The sequence below is a fragment of the Natrix helvetica genome (genome assembly GCF_964273705.1).
Source record: "Natrix helvetica genome assembly, chromosome: 4".
In the NCBI taxonomy this organism is placed as follows: Eukaryota; Metazoa; Chordata; class Lepidosauria; order Squamata; family Natricidae; genus Natrix; species Natrix helvetica.
This window is the reverse complement of record NC_138550.1, coordinates 113,284,977-113,303,278: the sequence shown is the minus strand read 5'-3', so window position 1 is coordinate 113,303,278 and position 18,302 is coordinate 113,284,977. Positions and strand designations below refer to the sequence as shown.

General features: G+C 36.1%; 1 protein-coding gene across 1 annotated transcript in view; it reads right to left on the bottom strand.

The window, feature by feature from the left end:
• LOC309392127 (cadherin-19-like) overlaps window positions 1-18,302 on the bottom strand; it is an 82,539-nt gene that overhangs the window by 16,675 nt on the left and 47,562 nt on the right. The window contains exons 5-9 of the mRNA XM_081953120.1: window positions 17,774-17,932; window positions 13,770-13,954; window positions 11,386-11,642; window positions 10,388-10,524; window positions 5,516-5,637 (exon numbers count right to left, since the gene is read on the bottom strand). Of these exons, the coding sequence (XP_081809246.1) occupies window positions 5,516-5,637; window positions 10,388-10,524; window positions 11,386-11,642; window positions 13,770-13,954; window positions 17,774-17,932 (860 nt within the window). The remainder of the gene's footprint in view (window positions 1-5,515; window positions 5,638-10,387; window positions 10,525-11,385; window positions 11,643-13,769; window positions 13,955-17,773; window positions 17,933-18,302) is intronic.

Genomic DNA, 18,302 nt, shown 5'->3' with positions numbered 1-18,302 from the left:
ACTAACATGGGCTAGTTTTATAGTGATTTGTATATCCTAATTCTATTATGAGTAGGAACAAAATTGGAAGCAATATTAATACAACAAAAAAGCAATATGCCTTATCCCTGAAAAAAAAATCAGTTCCAGCAAAGATAATGGTAAAGTGCTTCTTCCTGCTTAGTCTTATCTACAAAAGCTGAACAGAAAATATTTTCAAGCTTTTGCTCTTCACATTATTTTCCTATTGAGAGATTTGAAGCAGAACATTCCAAATCGTTTTTTTTTTTCCCCTATAGTTCCAGGTCATCATAATTCTAACAGAGTCCAATTCTTTCCTTTGTAATACCTTAGATCAATTTGGTCCCCTTTTATATTGTTTGATAAATTGCTGCCATTCTGGCATACTTGTTGGAAAGGAAGTATTTTTGAAGGCAATCGCATTTATCTGCAAACTGAAGCCCTTCTGTAGATGTCGTGACCTCCCTGCCCTACTATTTCAAGTGTGACATTAAGCAGCGGAATAAGAAGTGTGACTGCTTGGTGTTTCATGTTCCTCATGCTATGACATCCAAAGGGCATCTTTCCATCTCCTTTAACAGAAATATATTAACGTTTCTTCTTTTGATACAAGGAAGAAAAAATCAAGGGCAATTGCAAAGTTTAATTAGTGTAGCTAGTGCTTGGCCACCTACCAATGACAGCAAAAGATTTATGCCTTCAATGCAGAGCTATCATTAATCAATTTAGTGCATCTACCAAATTCTTTTAATCCCAGTTGAGTTTTGATACTAAAGTTTATGTTCAGCTATGCCATATCAAGATTTTATGCTCGTATTGTGATATCTGGCCCAATCCTTCAAACATCACGTGCAATGCAATTGACAATCGTATTTCGTATTAAGCTTAAGACCCACCTATTCCAAGTAGCTGGCCTGGCTCAACTTTGATCTAACCATATCGCTCCTGACGGGTTTTTAATTGGGTATTTTAATTATATTTAATTATTTAGGGGTTTTTTAATCACTGTATTCTAATTGTTTTTTATTCATCAGCCGACCTCCTCCTTGTGTATGTCTCGGTATATGTCTCTGTTATATGTTTGTTTTGTCCACATATTTATTTCATATGTTTCATTGTACGCCGCCCCGAGTCCTTCGGGAGAGGGTGCGGCTAAGAAATAAATATTTATTTATATATTATTATTTATAATCTGTTGTGTGACTCCCCTCCCTCCCGTAGATTCTACTTTGCCACAAATTATGTTTATGATTATTTTTGATGCACTAGAACAATGTTTCTGAATCTTGGAAATATTAAGATGAGCGGCTGGGGAACTCATGGAGTTGAAGTCCATACATCTAACGCTAACGTCCATACAGCTAACGTTGAGAAACAGTATCTTCCAGGACAGTGACCAAATTGTAGAAATGAATTGGAATACTGATCTCCTATCTTCTCCTTTCACCTTTAACATGGGGCAAGAAAGTTGTAGGAAGGAAATGTATAATTGTTTACTTCAGAGATGGGCGGCACATGAATTAACAACTGGTTCACACAGCACAAAAAATGTGAGCGTGCACATGCGTCCGACCTTCCATGCATGCACTTTGCACACACGCCTTGCACACATGCATACAGCATCAAGAACAAGGCTAAATAGGACAGCAAAGCGCCAGGGCAGGTGGGTGGGGGCAGGTTGCAACTACCAGTTCGCCCGAACCAGTCTGAACCGATAGCAGCCCATCACTAGTTTACTCCCCTTGACCATTCTTCATCAATTCATGCAATAGAACAGCAGTAGAAAGTAAAAGGCAACTTAGCAGTTTGTCAAAACCACTGAAGGTCTAGCACTTTGCACATTCATCAAGATTACATGCATACACAAAAGAGGTGTTGCTCATACTACTATAGCAATCATCTTATCCTTTTTGACTTTGTTCTTGCTAATGTCAGTCATACATGTATGTATACAACACATATATTGTCCTATCCTATTTTGAAGATCTATATAGGAATCTGTGGTTAAAACTAAAATTATGGACCCATGGGGAGATTGAGCTATTCACACAAAACTAACGATATTCTTGCTTAGCTGCTAAACTATGCATATAGTTACTGGCTTCTTAACTAGTTTTTTTTTTTTTTTTTGAAGGAATCTAAAATAGCAAGAGAATCTTCTCTCACAGTTAGCATGCTCCAATTAGACAATGGCATTGCCTGCTTATAACTAATGCACAGTGCAGAATCAACATGTGTTGATCATGTTTTCATGAAGATGATCATTCATATGTCAGACATCACGTTGCAGTTGCATTATCATATAATTTATTTAATGGCAAGATGATACACATATTCTTGTTTTGATACTATCAGATCCTCCCAGGTAAACCCAGTTTTAAAAAAATGCAATCATTTTTCTTAATCATATGATGTTATGACTGTGAGTGGTGCAGTGGCCTAGAGGGGGAGATCTCGCCTCACAATCAGGAGGCTGTGAGTTCAATCCTAGGTAGCAGCAGATATTTTTCTCTCTGGGCACTATGAGTAACTATCTCTTGTGAACTCTGCATTGGTGACAGGAAGGGTGTCCAGCCAGTAAACATTCAGCTCCATTCAGTTTTTATGATTCCACCCCAATGCAAAGGATTACGGGGTCATTAAAAGACAAAAATAAATAAATAATGCTAAGGTTGTATCAACTGTAGACAAAGATACACAGAAATGAAGGCAACAATACATCAAAGAGTGGGATTTCTATTGCCCAACTAATGTAATTTAATACTTCAAGTGGAGTAGGGAATGATGCATTGTTTTGATTCTTAAAATAATTAAGATTCTAAGAGCACCTCTACTCCTCAGGTTTATTAGTCTAGAACCAAGAGCCAATCAAATTCTAGTCGTGTGAGGATAGATAACATTTCTTGTTATGCCTGTTGCTCAGTTTTGGCCAGAGAATTAAAGCTAAAACTAAATTAAATTGAGATTATTCTGCACATACATTTGATCTGATTTGATATAATAAATCGAATTCAGCCCCATCATTAATTTTAGTTTCTTTGGGGACTTCTAAGAGCCAAGTTCTGCTTATGGGGAAATGGTAGGATCATTTTTCCCCCCATAAGCAGTACCTGGCTGTTAGAAGTGCCAAAAGAAACTAAAATTTATATCAACAGCTAAGCCAGTATTGCAAGTGGTGACATTAAAATGGCAGGAAATGATTCAATAACCCTAAATTGGAGATAAAGGATAATGTAAATTGGGACATCTCTTGGAACTCCTGAATATTGTTTTATTTTATTTTCAGGTCTATGCCCTCTTTATAACAGTGAAGGATAAAACATAGAGAGAGGTAAAGGAAAGCTAAGCAGAGGATAAAATTAACTTCTTTTATTGTAGTTAACACTTCATCCTAGCATGCAATCATTTTGTAAAGACAAACAGAACAATATATGGCTATGAAAATACAAGTAACCTGCGGTCAGAACAAAGCCTCTCTTCGCATTTCTGATATAGAAGAAAAAAAAAGAATAATGTTATAACTAGATAAGTAGAATAGAATAGAATAGAATAGAATAGAATAACATGATTGGAAGGGACCTTGGAGATCTTCTAGTCCAACCTCCTGCTTAGACAGGAAACCCTACAACACTTCAGACAAATGGTTATCCAATATCTTCTTTAAAACTTCCAGTGTTGGAGCATTCACAACTTCTGCAGGCAAGTTGTTCCATTGATTAATAACTGTCAGGAAATTTCTCCTCAGTTCTAAGTTGCTTCTCTCCAGTGACGTGCAGTGAGGTTTATGACTGGTGAGGCACTGACACAGTGCTGGGTTTCAAATATTTTTAGACTTGTGGACTTCAACTCCCAGAATTCCACAGCCAGACATGCTCAGTTCCAATTTAAAGCGACAGCATTTGTTTTTCTCCTTTGCTCCTTCTTTCTTTTACTTTTTCTTCTCCTTCCCCTCCTTCCTCCCTCTCTCCCTTCCTCCCCCTCTCTCAATCAAACACACACACACACACACACACACACACACACAGAAGTTGGATTGGACTATCTCTCCTACCCCTTCCTGCTCTCACTCACTCTCAAACAACCCCCCCCACACACACACAAAAGTTGGATTGGATATCTTTTCCAGTGGCTTGAAAGCAGCTCCTCTGCCACCCCCCCCCCCCATTCCCCTGCTGCCTTTCCCAAACACCTCCACCACTGCAAATGCAGCCTGCTGTCTGGGTGGGAAATGCCTGGAACACAATAAAGCCCACCCACCACCTCCTGCTGGCAGGCTGGGGTGATAGGAGAGGCAGAGAAGCCGAAGGGGAGCCGATCTGAGCCTTCCAAAAGAAAGAGACTGGGGGGAAGTGTGTGTACTACAGCATGGCTCTTTGCTTGGCTTCCTGCCTCCTCCTGTGGTCTCATCAGTGCTCGCTTGTGCTCTCCCTCCCCAAGTGTAGTTTGATTGCAGGTGGAGCCACGTTGCCTTTTCAAACTTGTAATCAGTGAAGCTGGGCTAGATTTTTATATAGTTTTATCCAGCTGTGTGTGTGTGAGGAGAAATGAATGGGGGCCTGGGGAGGAAGTCACCACACTTGGGGGGAGAGAGCACCAGTGAGGAGACCACAGGAGGAGGCAGGAAGCCAGGCAAAGAGTCATGCTGTAGCACACACACTGGCCCCACAATGTGGCTCTGCCTGCAATCAAACTACTCTTGGGGAGGGAGAACACAAGCGAGCCAGGGTCCTTCCCTCCAGCCTTTGCCCAAAGCCCTGCAGAGCACCAGAAGGATGAAGTTTGAATTCCTCCCCCTCCCTCCAACCCACACGTACCTTTTCCAGCTTATTTTAACAGTTAAGCAGAATCATCCACGGTGAGGCAGTAACTAGCTCAGCTTTTTCCTTTTACTTTTTTTTTTCATGATGAGAGTGGTGAGGCTGTGCCTCACTTGCCTCACCTGACTGCATGTCACTGCTTCTCTCCTTGATTAGTTTCCACCCATTGCTTCTTGTTCTACCCTCAGGTGCTTTGGAGAATAGTTTGACTCCCTCTTCTTTGGGGCAACCTCTGAGCTATTGGAACACTACTATCATGTCTCCCCTAGTCCTTCTTTTCATTAAACTAGACATACCCAGTTTCTGCAACCGTTCTTCATATGTTTTAGCTTCCAGTCCCCTAATCATCTTTGTTGCTCTTCACTACAGCTGAAAGATTTTACTCCAGATGCATGCATGAACAAAAAAAGTCTTACAATATTTCCTACAAGTAGAAGAAAGAAACATTGGCAGATAGAATAGAATAGGATAGAGATCTTTATTGGCCAAGTGTGATTGGACACACAAGGAATTTGTCTTTGGTGCAAATGCTCTCAGTGTACATAAAAAGACAAGATACATCCATCAAGAATCATAAGGTACAACACTTAATGATAGTCATAAGGTACAAATAAGCAATCAGGAAACAATGAATATCAATATAAATTATAATAGATCTCAGGAGAATTTTAATACTTTTTACAAAGTGTTAGTCTTACCTGTCCAGCTCTTGAATTCTCACACACATAAGTCTCATAGTATTCTGCAAATTCTGGTGCATATTCATTTGCATCAAGAACTTTAATATAAACATTTACTTCTGACATTTGCTTTGGGTTTACTAAATTAGAAGAAAACAAAAATAAAAAATACAACAAAATGAAAAGTCAACAACTTTTTCTCTACTGTTGCAATTCTCTCTCTTTCTCTTTCTGTTCAAAAATCCTTTCTAAGGAACATTGTGATGTTCAGTTTAGATTTTAAATAAAAAGTATTATATACAAGACTACATTCAACATTAATATATGACAAAATGAAATCACAATACAAACAATAGTGTTTTGCATGTTGCTTTTTGTATATCATCTTATAAAAAATCTTCTATAAGAAATGATTCATAAATGATCTAATACAACCTTGGCAACTACAAATATTAATTCAGATGCATTCTGTGTTTGATTATTGCTATAATATAGTTTATAGAAATTAAACAGCAAATAAAAAAGTTCATATGTCTTCATGAGTTCAAAATTGATGTATGCATGTATGTATGGAAGGAAGGAAGGAAGGAAGGTAAGGAGGTTTTGTAAATAATTGAGTGAATATATGTTAAATTCAAATCCTTTTGCACAGATGGGTCTTTGCTTAAGGCATTCAGAAAAGAACTATATAACAGTGAATTGCACTATATTTAAATTAGCTTAATTATCAAGATGATTTGTGAGCTGTAAGCTAGACAAATGTATAAAGCAATCCTTTTTCCTTAATTACTTAAGTGAATTAAAGCACAATATGCTACAATTTGCTCTGATATATACTCAACTGAATTCAGTAGAGCTACAAAGTAGGCCTTTCTTACTGCAAGGAAGTGTTCAAAAACTGGACACTTCTATTTTCTAAGATACATTTCTACTAGTGAATGATTAAATAAATAGTAAAGTAAAATATTTAATTATACACTAAAAAGAAGAGTGAAAGAGTTTCTGGATATAATTTCAACACCTGTCTGTGAGAATTTTCCATTGTGCCAATGTGCTATAAATGCATATAATATTATCAGAAATTTGGATAAATAATTTATTTTGACTATTTATGTATCATAATATGGAAGCTAGTGTGATATCATGCAGAAGGATTGTGTAGTAAATCTGACATTGTTTTAAACAAAATATTTTAGGGTATTTGTCCCCCTGTTGAACTATTTTAACTATTAGTTCTGTCACTGGTTGGTAAGGCAACTAATATGCAATTAATCTGTTTTATTTTAAAGAACTGGACTATAGGATTACTTAAATTAATTCACCATTTATAAGTAAAGCTCTGCAATAGTGAGGTATGAAATGCAATTTCCAAATATAATACATATTTAATATTTTAATATATGTTTATTCCTCCCCTACCCATACCACCAAAGTTATGTTTTACATTCCCATGTTTGTTTTATTTTTCTTTCTTTTCAGTTAAAGTTGATCTGCAATAAATTATAATTAATAAAGTTAATTTATGATATGTAGATAAAGGCAAAGTGTGGTACAATTATAGGAATTATCTTTCTCACTCCAAAAAAATCACTTCCCAAATTATTAAGCAACTCAGTTAATACATGGATACTTATAAGCATCAGGCCATTTGTTTGGGAAAATTATGCATTCATGTAAAATTGAGGAGATCCAACATATTTGCAGTTTTGTTTTCAGCATGTATAAACTACTTGGAATTTTGAATAGATAAATAGGCAATTCAGGTAATCTTCCTTGAAAATATGATTTAGGAAATAGTTTAAGTATCTAACTCTTCCAAATTATTACATTCCTATAAACTCTAAGAGCAGGAGAAAGTGGCTAACAAGGCAAAAGTTTTTATGACTGGAAATTGAAAATCATAATTTCATTTTTTTAAAGTTTTCTTTTCTCTCTCTCTAATTTTGTTGTTTGGTTTATTTCCAGTTGTAGTACTGTTGGAAAAGATGTAGATCTCAACTAAGTAGTTGTAATTACTGAGATTACTAGCCCAAGTGCTTATTATTCTGAAATTTCATCAAGTTTATGTCTACATATTATTTTTGCCCTTTTTCCTGGACTTAGCTGCCATTTTTGAAATATGTGAACAAGCAACTCCTCTATTCTTTCTTGGATGGTTACTACACATCTGTCTCTCTTTCCATTACTCCCCTTGCCTCTCCATTTCTTTAATGTGATCCAAAAACGCCATAATTCTAAACTAGAATCTCTGAATTAATTTTAGGTCAATCTTTGATCAAACAGATTCAAATACTCAATTTTTACCTTTTCACAATATGCAATCCCTTTCAAAAGTACTCATATGATGTAAGCATCACACATGCACTAATAAATGGAAATGTGTATTTCTTTCCACTGTACCAGCATCAGTTAAACTAATTACAACAGACTTTGTCTTTATATTCATTCTACATGATTTTTTTTAAATGTTAGCTTCTAGATTTGATAGCTGACATTCAATTCACTTACTTTTGTCTTGTCTATGAAGATTCTTAGTCATCCAGGTCATGGTTGTCCCAAAGGTGCATTTTTTTCAAATGGCAACTGGATTTAATTTTTGGCTTGAAGATGTTTCACTTCTTATCCAAGAAGCTTCTTCAAACCAAAAACAGTTGCCATTTGAAAAAAGCACTTTGGGGATTACTTTTGTCTTATTTTCCATTTTTTTAAAATAGTTTTTTTTTAAATTATCTTAATTATTTACCTCTTTGGAACAGTGCACATTTATCCGCAGAGCAAGACGTAAGTGCTTATTTAAATAAATAATTAGTACAATTATAGTTAGATAGTCTTGACTTTTTTGTAATTATTAAGAATATTTTATAGTTAAAGTTCTTTTGCTATGTTTTTGTGATTTTAAAAAAGCTAAAATCTAAGAATATGAATGAAAACAGTCACATAATGTCTTGACATTGTGCATATAAAATCCACTATTTTTAGTACACTTAAAATGCTGTATTCACTCAGCTGGGATTCTGAAAAAAAATATGGAAATTATTTCTCCTTTTATTTGGCTGAAGTGTTTGCCTGCAGTATCTTTTTAATGAAAAACCATATGCTTGTCCTACTGAAGAACCAATCTTAAGATAGATAAAACTGTCCCTTTATGATTTGCATTTACCCTTTTATTATGAGGAACTAAAAATTTAGCAGAGACTGTTTAGTTCTAATTCTAAGTATTTTTTAAAAAACCAAGCAAGAAATAACATCTAAAAGGCAAGGTGACTTGCGAAGAAATGCATAGATTAGGCAACTTCCAACTTGCATTGTAATTTTATATAACACCAACTGGAGAACTATTTATAGACAATCCTTTTCAATTCCAACTAAATTCATTTGTTAATCAAATTTATATAGCCACTCAACTTTCCCAAGGAGACACTGGTCAGTGCATAACAATAGATAAAAAGCAGGAAAATAAAAAGAGAAAATACAACTATAAAAACCTATAGATATCCTAATAAAAAAACGCAACCCATAATTGAAGAATATAAAAATACCTCCTTCATCAAGAATGCTATCTAGACATATCTCCAGTTCATAGGAGGCCCATAACCAGATCTTAAGAGCTTTTCAGAATATCAAAAGGGATGGGGCTATATAGAAGTCCAACTGAATCTGCCGTCAGTTTCAGAATTAATTTTTCTGACTGGAGTTCAGGTAAACACTGGGTAATTTCATGACCACTAATAATTAATAAAGTGAAATTAACTTTATTAATTCATAAACGAATAAAGAACTGATAAATATAGTCTAATATAATATAAGCTCCTGTATCAAGAGGACAATTTTATATCCTGCAGTGTACCTTATTATTTCCATTATACAGGTAGTCCTTGATTTATAACAGTTTATTTAGTGACCATTTGAAGTTACAACGGCACTGAAAAAAATTACTAATGACCATTTTCCACACTAATGACCCTTACAGCATGCACGTGGCCATGTGGTTTACATTCCTATGCTTGACAACTGGTTCATATTTATGGGGGTTGCAGTGTCCTGGGATCATGTGATCATCTTTTGTGACCTTCTGACAAGTAAAGTCAATGGGAAAGCCAGATTAGAAACTGTGTCAATAATTTAACAACTGCAGCAATTCACTTAACCAATGTGGCAAGAAACCTCCTAAAATGGGGCAAAACTCACTTAACAAATTCCCAGTTAGCAATCTAAATTCTGGGCTCCATTGTAGCTCTACGTCGAGGACTACCTGTATTGTTTGTCCTTTTAAATGTGCTCTTTGATCAAAGAAAATAAAATTTTAGATTAAACCCCCACAAACCAGTGGTGAATTCTTAATGGCTCGAACTGGTTCAGCTAAACCGGTAGTGGTTTGGTGATCTGGGTCGCTAGAACCGGTAGCAACCCTGGCTTGCCACGCCTCCAAACCAGTTCTTTGCATGGTGGTGGCGGCATCTTGGTTTTTCAGTTTCAATTTTAATTGTACTGCGCATGCGCACACAGCGTGCATCAAGCGCACACATGAGCAAACTGGGAGTAGTGCCATCCAGAACCCACCTCTGCTACAAAGGCATCCCTTTCCTTAATGTTACCTTTTGAAACAAGCAACAAAGGAACAAGAAGTCTCAACTGCAAAAGATGAACCCTTTGGAAAATAATTATTATAAAAAGATATTGGTAACAGGGACATCTGCAAGGGTAGCTAAATAAGTCAAGTTGATGATGATAAATGCACGAGCCAAGCTCTAGTCCTTTTTTACAAGCATCATAGCAAGGTGGGCTTGGATTTCACCATCCGAGCTGCCTTCTTGACTTTTTAACGTCCTTTCCTGCAGATGCCCTTGCATGATACACATTTGGGACAGGTACCTTAAAACTCCTACTCACTTGATTCTATGGCAGTAACAGTTAGGTTGTGCCAAATCTGTTTCTCTCGATCCAAAGGTCCAGTTATACTAATTGTTCCATTATGGGCATTAATGCTGAAAAACGTCTTTAAATACTTGTGGTGGGTAATAGAATATCTGCACACGAAAGGTTTAGAAAAAAAGAGAGAAGAAAGAGGAAGAGTGAGTTTCGGAGACCTGGAATACAAAAATTCCTTCATAAAGAAGGATGTATAAACTATTGTCAGTCAAGGAAACAGAATTGTGTAGCCATGAATATGGATATGAGTGCTTTGGCTATTCAGAAATCATGAAAAATGAACAGTGATAAACATTTAAAATTCACTGCTGCCAAGATCAAAGCCCCTCTTTTTATGCGCTGAAATATGCTCATACCTGTATTAGAGTGAAGCAAATCTAAAATGCATTATTCATTCTTCTTTCACAGACAGGCTCCCAGCAGGTGAAGGACTCGATTAAAAAGAGACAGTGAAGTGCCACTTGTGAAGTGACTCACACTGGCAACTAAGTTGGGCTACAGCAGTGCATTTTTATTGTGGCTGCTTTGAAACAATGTCAAAGGGAAAAAATACTAAGAGGAGAAAGGCAAAAGAACAACTACCACTTCCATTAAACATAAAGGATAGAAAACCCTTGAAACCGGGAGAACAAAACTGATAGATTTATTTTCACAGACTTTGTGACCCATTTATTTTGCTTAGTTTAGCTTTCCTTCCTTCCCTACCTTTCAGAGCAGGAAACTTTATGAAAGTTTCCTTTTTCTGAATCCCAATGAAGCAAGGGATACCTTGCAAGCAGGAGATTTATCTATAACCTCCATTGCAATAAAATAACTACATGTGTAATGTTCAGATATACAGCACCCAAAGGCTTACACCAATGTTCTTGGGAAGTATTCTTCAATGTCACTAAAAACCATATAATAATATTATGTCCAGTCATATCTCTATCCAGGAATATCTTAAAATTTGGGTGTACCTGATTGGACTGTCAATATCATCTGGATCTCTGGCACTCACAGTTCCCACAAATGAGCCATTCAAGTTGTCTTCAGGAACCTCCATAAAGAATTCCTCTAATAGAAAAACTGGAGGCTCGTCAGCATCCTTCACTGTGATCCTGAGAATCGTTTCATCTTCAAACTTAGCATCTTTTTCAAGGAAGTGCTTTTCAACATGCCGGTTAATGCCTTTGACTTTTATTTTGTATGCCCTTTGGCTTTCATAATCAACTGTCTATAAAAAGAAGAAGAAGAAGAAGAAGAAAATTGGATACTGAGAAATTAACAACAATAAGCAGGTAATTGAGAAACATTGCTTCAGTTTCACAGGGAATGTTTTCAAAATAGGCATGTTATCCAATATTTTTCTGCCCCGAGGGGAAGAAAATGTTAGTGTAATCCTCATGTGCATACTTTTTTCAGTTACCTTTCTTACTAGTTGGTTTTGGTAATATAAATTACTGTGTGGTGTTTCATCTTGTCCAGTGATCTGACACTTTCCCTGGGTTTCCCATCCAAGGGAAAGAGAATCATCATGAACAAATCCCTCCAATGTTTCCCAGCCAGGAAGCATGGGGAGATAAGGAAAAAACAGAATTGTGGAGAGAGGGGTCAGATTTAACAGATTAGCAGATTAACAGAGTTGGAAAGGACCTTATAGGTCATCTATCCAACCCCCCACTCAAGCAGGAGACCCTACACCATTTCTGACAAATGACAGTCCAATCTCTTCTTGAAAGTCTCAAGGGATGAAGCCCCCACAACTTCCAAAGGCAAGCTTTCCATTGGTTGATTGTTCCCACTGTCAGAAAGATCCTCCTTATTTCTAGTTTGAATCTCTCCTTGGTCAGTTTTCATCCATTACTCCTTGTCCAACCTTCAGCATCACTTCTGGAATGGAATGGAACAGCCACTGCCATCTTGCCATGGCCAACTTTCAGATACTATCTTGCCACAGCCAACTCACTACAGCAATCTCTCTATGGCCAATCCAACATGGCTACTGTATTTCAGTGCAGCCATCTCACCACAGCCAACTCACTGTGGATAACTTGCTGTTGGGCAATTCCATGCAGGGCAACTGAGCACAATAAATGTTGCCTGCCACTGTCCCGTGGCAAGTTGGCTACAGTGAGTTGGCATTTGTGAGATGATCACAGTGAGTTGTCCTAGATCCCTTCTGGGGGGGGGGAGACAACAGAGCACATAGTCTTTGCAATGAACAGGTATGGTTACTCCATAAAAACAGAAACAGCATTGGTTGCATCCCTTTACAGCCATTTCATCCTGGACTGCTGGATTGGTTCATTATGTTCTGTGCTGATTTCATTTACTTTTCTTCCAGTTGATCTAATGGTGGTCTGTAAAAATTACTATAGATACTCTTGGTCATTGTCTCTTACTCTTTTTTTTCCAGCATATCTTTGCCCGTCCTTGAACTTTCTTTCTGACATCCATTTCATTTCCACCCATTCTGTGTCCACTATACTGCAACCTTTTAAAGTATTTCAATATCAACACAGGTATGTCGGAAGGAAGTTGCACAATTGCAATGAATGCTATTCCTTTACTTCTAAGAATCTGGACCATCAGTTCTCTGTTTCCCCAAAGTTTCTATGGGCTACAGTGGAATGAAGGCATAATCTGTGTCTTTTGGATTGATACAATAAGGTGAGTAACGAGTGGAAACACTATAGGATATATGAAGGGTATGTAAAGGTATGCATGTGTGGAAACATTTTGGAAAGCAAAGGAAAAGAATGGGGGCTGTTGAGAAGAAAACAGTTCCTAATTTTTTTTTTAAAAAAAAGATAGACCCTGGGAGATCCTCTCAATAGAGGCCATTCATTAAGGGTTGCCTTTCTTATACAGATTAAAAGGCTGAAATGCAAGGACAGACCAATCGTAGCTTGAAAAGGCCATTGTCTGAGCACAAATCCAGCTTCATTGCCAAACCACTACAAACCAGACTGGAATTTTAAAAGCAACATGGGAAGTAAGTAGTTTAGCCTGCAGTGCAAAATTAGACTTAATAAGGACTGCTCGAAAGAATTATTTCAAGTTAAGCCAAGAGAACACATTTCTTGAGACAATCTGAAGCCAGCAGAGTTTAACACAGAATATTTAACTTTCTCAGTCAAGAGTGATTAACACTGTTTGTTTCTAGGTATGCAACAAATAAACTGCCCATTTTATGAATACATTATTTATATTGATCATGCTTATGTAGGGTGAAATCTTGGAAAAGAGGATGAAACAGCTTTTAGAGTTATTACAACTTCTTCCCATCTGAACCTATAATGAGTAAAGCTGTTTGATTTTGCCTGGTTCCCTGTTTGTAATGTTACAGATCACATCTCACCTTGTTCAATATGACAATTCCTTCCTGGGTGTCATTATTAGTAATGATACAAATGATATGAGGGTTATCATCTTCTATTATATAATCCATAGCTGCATTGTCTCCTATGTCACTGTCATTTGCCATGATTTTTCCAAGGATGGTGCCCAAGGGAGCTGCCTCGGATACATTCATTTCATAGCGCTCTTAAAGAAAAGGCAATTATCAGTACAAGCCTGATTAAACGTTCATTGTTCATTTGAAGCAACAAAATGTAAATCGTGATCCTTTCTGAGACTCACATTGTTATGTAAAGAAGTATTGTAACAAATATTTCTTTGTTTGGGCTATTAGCTCATTGTCTTTAACAGCTTTTGACTGTTTAATTTAACCATTCCTGAATTTCAAAAGAAGTAGCTGTGTAGAGGTTTTTTTTTTAAGTATTGCAATGTAGAACTGCTAAATCTCTTGTGCCTGAAGTTTTTCCTTTTAACCTGACACGTTAATATCATTATTTATAATTAGAATAACACCAGTGAACAGTAGAACATCAAAATATAGCAAAGTTCTTAAATTTGAATACAGATCAATTTGAAAATCAATTTCCCAAAGCAGATAAAATAAAGAAAGTTCAACCAACTTTTCCCTGTTATATCCATATTATTGTCACCTTTTTAAATTGACTCATATCAAGAGATTGCTGTATCCTCTACTCCCCTCTCCCCTGGAAGCTTTTTTTTTCATACATCAAACACATTGGTTATGCTTCTCTTATCAGAACATGAGATGCCCTCAAAAGCCTTTTCTCCCCTTGCTTTTATCTGATTCTTTTTTCTCTATTTTATTTTCCTAATTGGGAAATGAAAGAACTGGTCTTCTGATGTGTCTCCTTCGTTCAGAGGAACCAATAATAAATACATAAATAGCAACCCCAGAATCCATTATATATATTAAAAGAAAAAGAAATACATTAAGGCAACTACAGTAAGGTTTCATCACATAAAAGTCTTTTGCTCTTACATATGCAAATCAAGATTCTTCTGAACTGTTTTATTCAAATTACCTTATAAATTTACTCATAACAAATTAAGAATAGAGGCTCTCCTCCCCCCATCCTTTAGTTAGTTACTTTGTTATGTAGCATTATTTGATTTTGTTGCCTATTTTTTAAAACTTCAAAATGGAATTTTGAGGATAATTGGGAGCCACTGTTTAAAAAGAAATGTAGGTAACATGACTGCTCTTGTTACTGACTCATGTCTGGGGAAGTTGGTGGGAACTCTCCTGAGATGGCATGAAAATAACACTACAAATTTGAGGTCCCATCTCTGTTTTAAGCCAAGGGGTGTTTTCATTTTCTTAAGTTAAAAATCTGTTGGATTGCTATGAACTGCTTAGCTTTCCATGTTATTCCATATTACTTTATCACTTCACTACTTCATCTTCCTAGGATTTTTGTCCTTAAATAACTCTTATTTCAGCTCTTCAACATATATTGCGTATATCATATAGCCAAACCTGAATAGTTGTGTGTTAATCCTCCAGTAAAGGAAGACAGGAAAGGAGGTAGCTTTAAAAATGAAGCAGAGAGGAAAATAATTCCTTCCGGTAGCATAATAATTACTATTTAAAAAAAAAATTCTGAGCTTCCAAGACTTTTTACAAATGACAACATGGTGCAACATTAGCATAAAATAACTGGCTTTAGTAAATTAAAGTTAGAGGCAGATTGTTATGGTTTACTTATTTAAATTTACTATATGCTCGACTCCAATTGAATTTTTAATGTTTTTAGAGATAGATGGTGACAAACAAGTAGCAATAGCACTTAGACTTATATACCACTTCACACTGCTTTATAGTCCTCTCTAAGTGGTTTACAGAGTCAGCATATTGCCCCCAACCATCTGGGCAGTGGTGGGAACCGGCTGCTGCCACTACCGGTTCACTCAGTACTGTGCGTGCATGCTCAGTACTGAAAAAAAATGCTTCTGTGCATGTGCAGAAGGAAAAAAAAACAAGATAGAATTGGTTTGGGGGCGTGGCAGGCTGAGTTACTACCTACTTGGTCGAATCAGTCCGAACTGGTAGGAACCCACCTCTGAATCTGGGTCTCCTTACTACACTCTATTTTGTTTTATGGTTTTACTGTTATTATAGTTTTATGATTGTTTTATTCATCGGTTTTATTGTGGGGGCGATATGCTGACTCTGTAAACTGCTTAGAGAGAGCTGTAAAAGCCATGTAAAGTGGAATATAAGTCTGAGTGCTATCGCTATTGCCAGAATTGGTATTCGGTTATTGTTGTGAGCACTCCAGATTTGCTTAAGATGCATAGCCATATACATATTTTTAAATAAATGATCAGTCAATCAATCTTGGGTCCCTTCTATGAAACCAATGTGTTTTGTATGGTGGGGAAAACTCAGGTGATATATTTTTTGTTTTAACAAGGCTGGTACACCATGTGGATGCTACCTGGAAAAGACACATTGTCTCTCTATTTTATTTGTATTCTGGTAACTGTTAGGGTGGACTACCATGATGTACTTTATATAAAATTCTTCTAAAAATAATTAAGAAATTTCAGGTAGAAGAACATACAGCTGCTTTCTCAATCCCAGTGCTAATTTAAACTTGAAATGTTGGGTAAGGTACTTTCACTTGTAGTAAATTTAGTTGCCAGTAGAGGTCCTTCTCAGTTATTGTAAGAGAGAAATTGGCAAGTAAAAGCTTAGGAAATGTATGGAAGGACATTCATATATTATCCAATGCATATCCAATATATATTGAGCTTGGAAGCATCTTCAAGTTGTTTTTCTCCTCAGAAAAGATCTACAAATCCACTTAAATTGTATTTTTAACTATTTTACTATTGGTTTTAATGGCAATGTTTAGCATTTATAGTTTGTATTGATTATATTGATTCATTTGAAATATGATTATAGTTTAAAGGGTTCATTCTTAAACATATTCCAGTGCATAAATTAAAAAAAAAATGTAGCACTGACAATGCCTAGGAATACAGTGACAGATGTATTAAATTAGTGCAGCTCTGCTTGTCCTAGGCAAGAATGGGGAAAGAAAATCTTGCTAACTCCTTACCATTTATTATTATTATGGTTGGTTGCATAGTCAGCCAGATGTTTAGATGAGATTTGGGATTTTTATCTACCTATCAAATTCTTCCCAAGGACCTGGAATAGGCAGATGCTGTTGTTTGATGGTGTTAAAGGTATTGTTGCAGGATGTAAGCTGCTCCAAGCTTCCTTTTGCAATTCACTGATAGTGATATTGTCAATGGTAACGGCGTTCAGATGGGGCTCCATATGCTTTAGGATTGTACCCAAGGCACTATCACTACTATCTTCACTTTCTTTTGCTACAAATGCTTACGTCTACCTCTATTCTGTTATTTTCTTGAACTCTTTCTCGCTATTCTGCTGTCTCCAGATACTGCCAAGTCCAATAATCAGACTTTTTTTTTGTCTTTCTTGTTGACAATTGTTAAGTCTGGGGTTATGTGGCAGGTGCTTGTCTATTTGAATTTTAAAGTCCCAGGACATTTTAATTTCTTCATTTTCTATTATTTGCAGGGGTGGAATTCTACCAGTTCAGACCAGTTTCGGCAAACTTGTAGCTCCGAAGATCAGCTGGCAGCGAAGTGCGCGCTCAGCGAACTGTTTCTTAAACTGATAGGATCCCATCCCTGATTATTTGGTCTAACTACCCTTCCGTTCTTGCTGGAAGACAAATGATCACGGAAAAAGAATATATGATTATATTTATTATATTAAAATAAATATATTCCAGAAATTATTGTTACATAGTATTTATATATCAGTAATAAGAATTCAATGGCAAACCAAATTTGCTTAAGGTTCCTTGATGAGAGTAATCAAGCTCATACATAATAATTATTAAATGTAGACTAGCTTTCAATTACTGTTTAACATACTAGGAATGCAATATTTATGCATGGGTATTCAAATGGTAAATAATGATGAAAATACATTCAACTTACTATGCTGGAAACGAGGGGGATTGTCATTAACATCAGAGAGATTAATAGTCACTGTTGTTGTACCTGAAGGTCCACCAATTTGTTCAACTGTAGCTTTGATAACAACAAAATACTTATCTTGGGTTTCTCTGTCCCCTGGGTAGGCCGTTCTAACCACACCTATAAAATATAACACAAGCAGAGAACAACCATTTTGTGGCAAACGATAAACCAAGAGCATGATCTGGATAAATTCTTTTATATTGGATTTACAAAAGAAATTTGTCAAAACTTGGCTGAAATCTTGTGAGAAGGAATAAAAAAGAAATACAAATAAATCAAATTCTCTGACATTATTTGAATGGACTAAAGATTAAAATCGTTATAAATAAAAAGGAAGAATAGAAATTAGATCATTTGACCAAGGTTAAAATATATTATTATTCTTTTTTCTGCAAACCTTTAATAGACTTTTTCTGAAATGACAATTTTGTATGAATTTATTTATAAATAAGAAATGGGCCATGAGATGAAGATATCATTATTTACA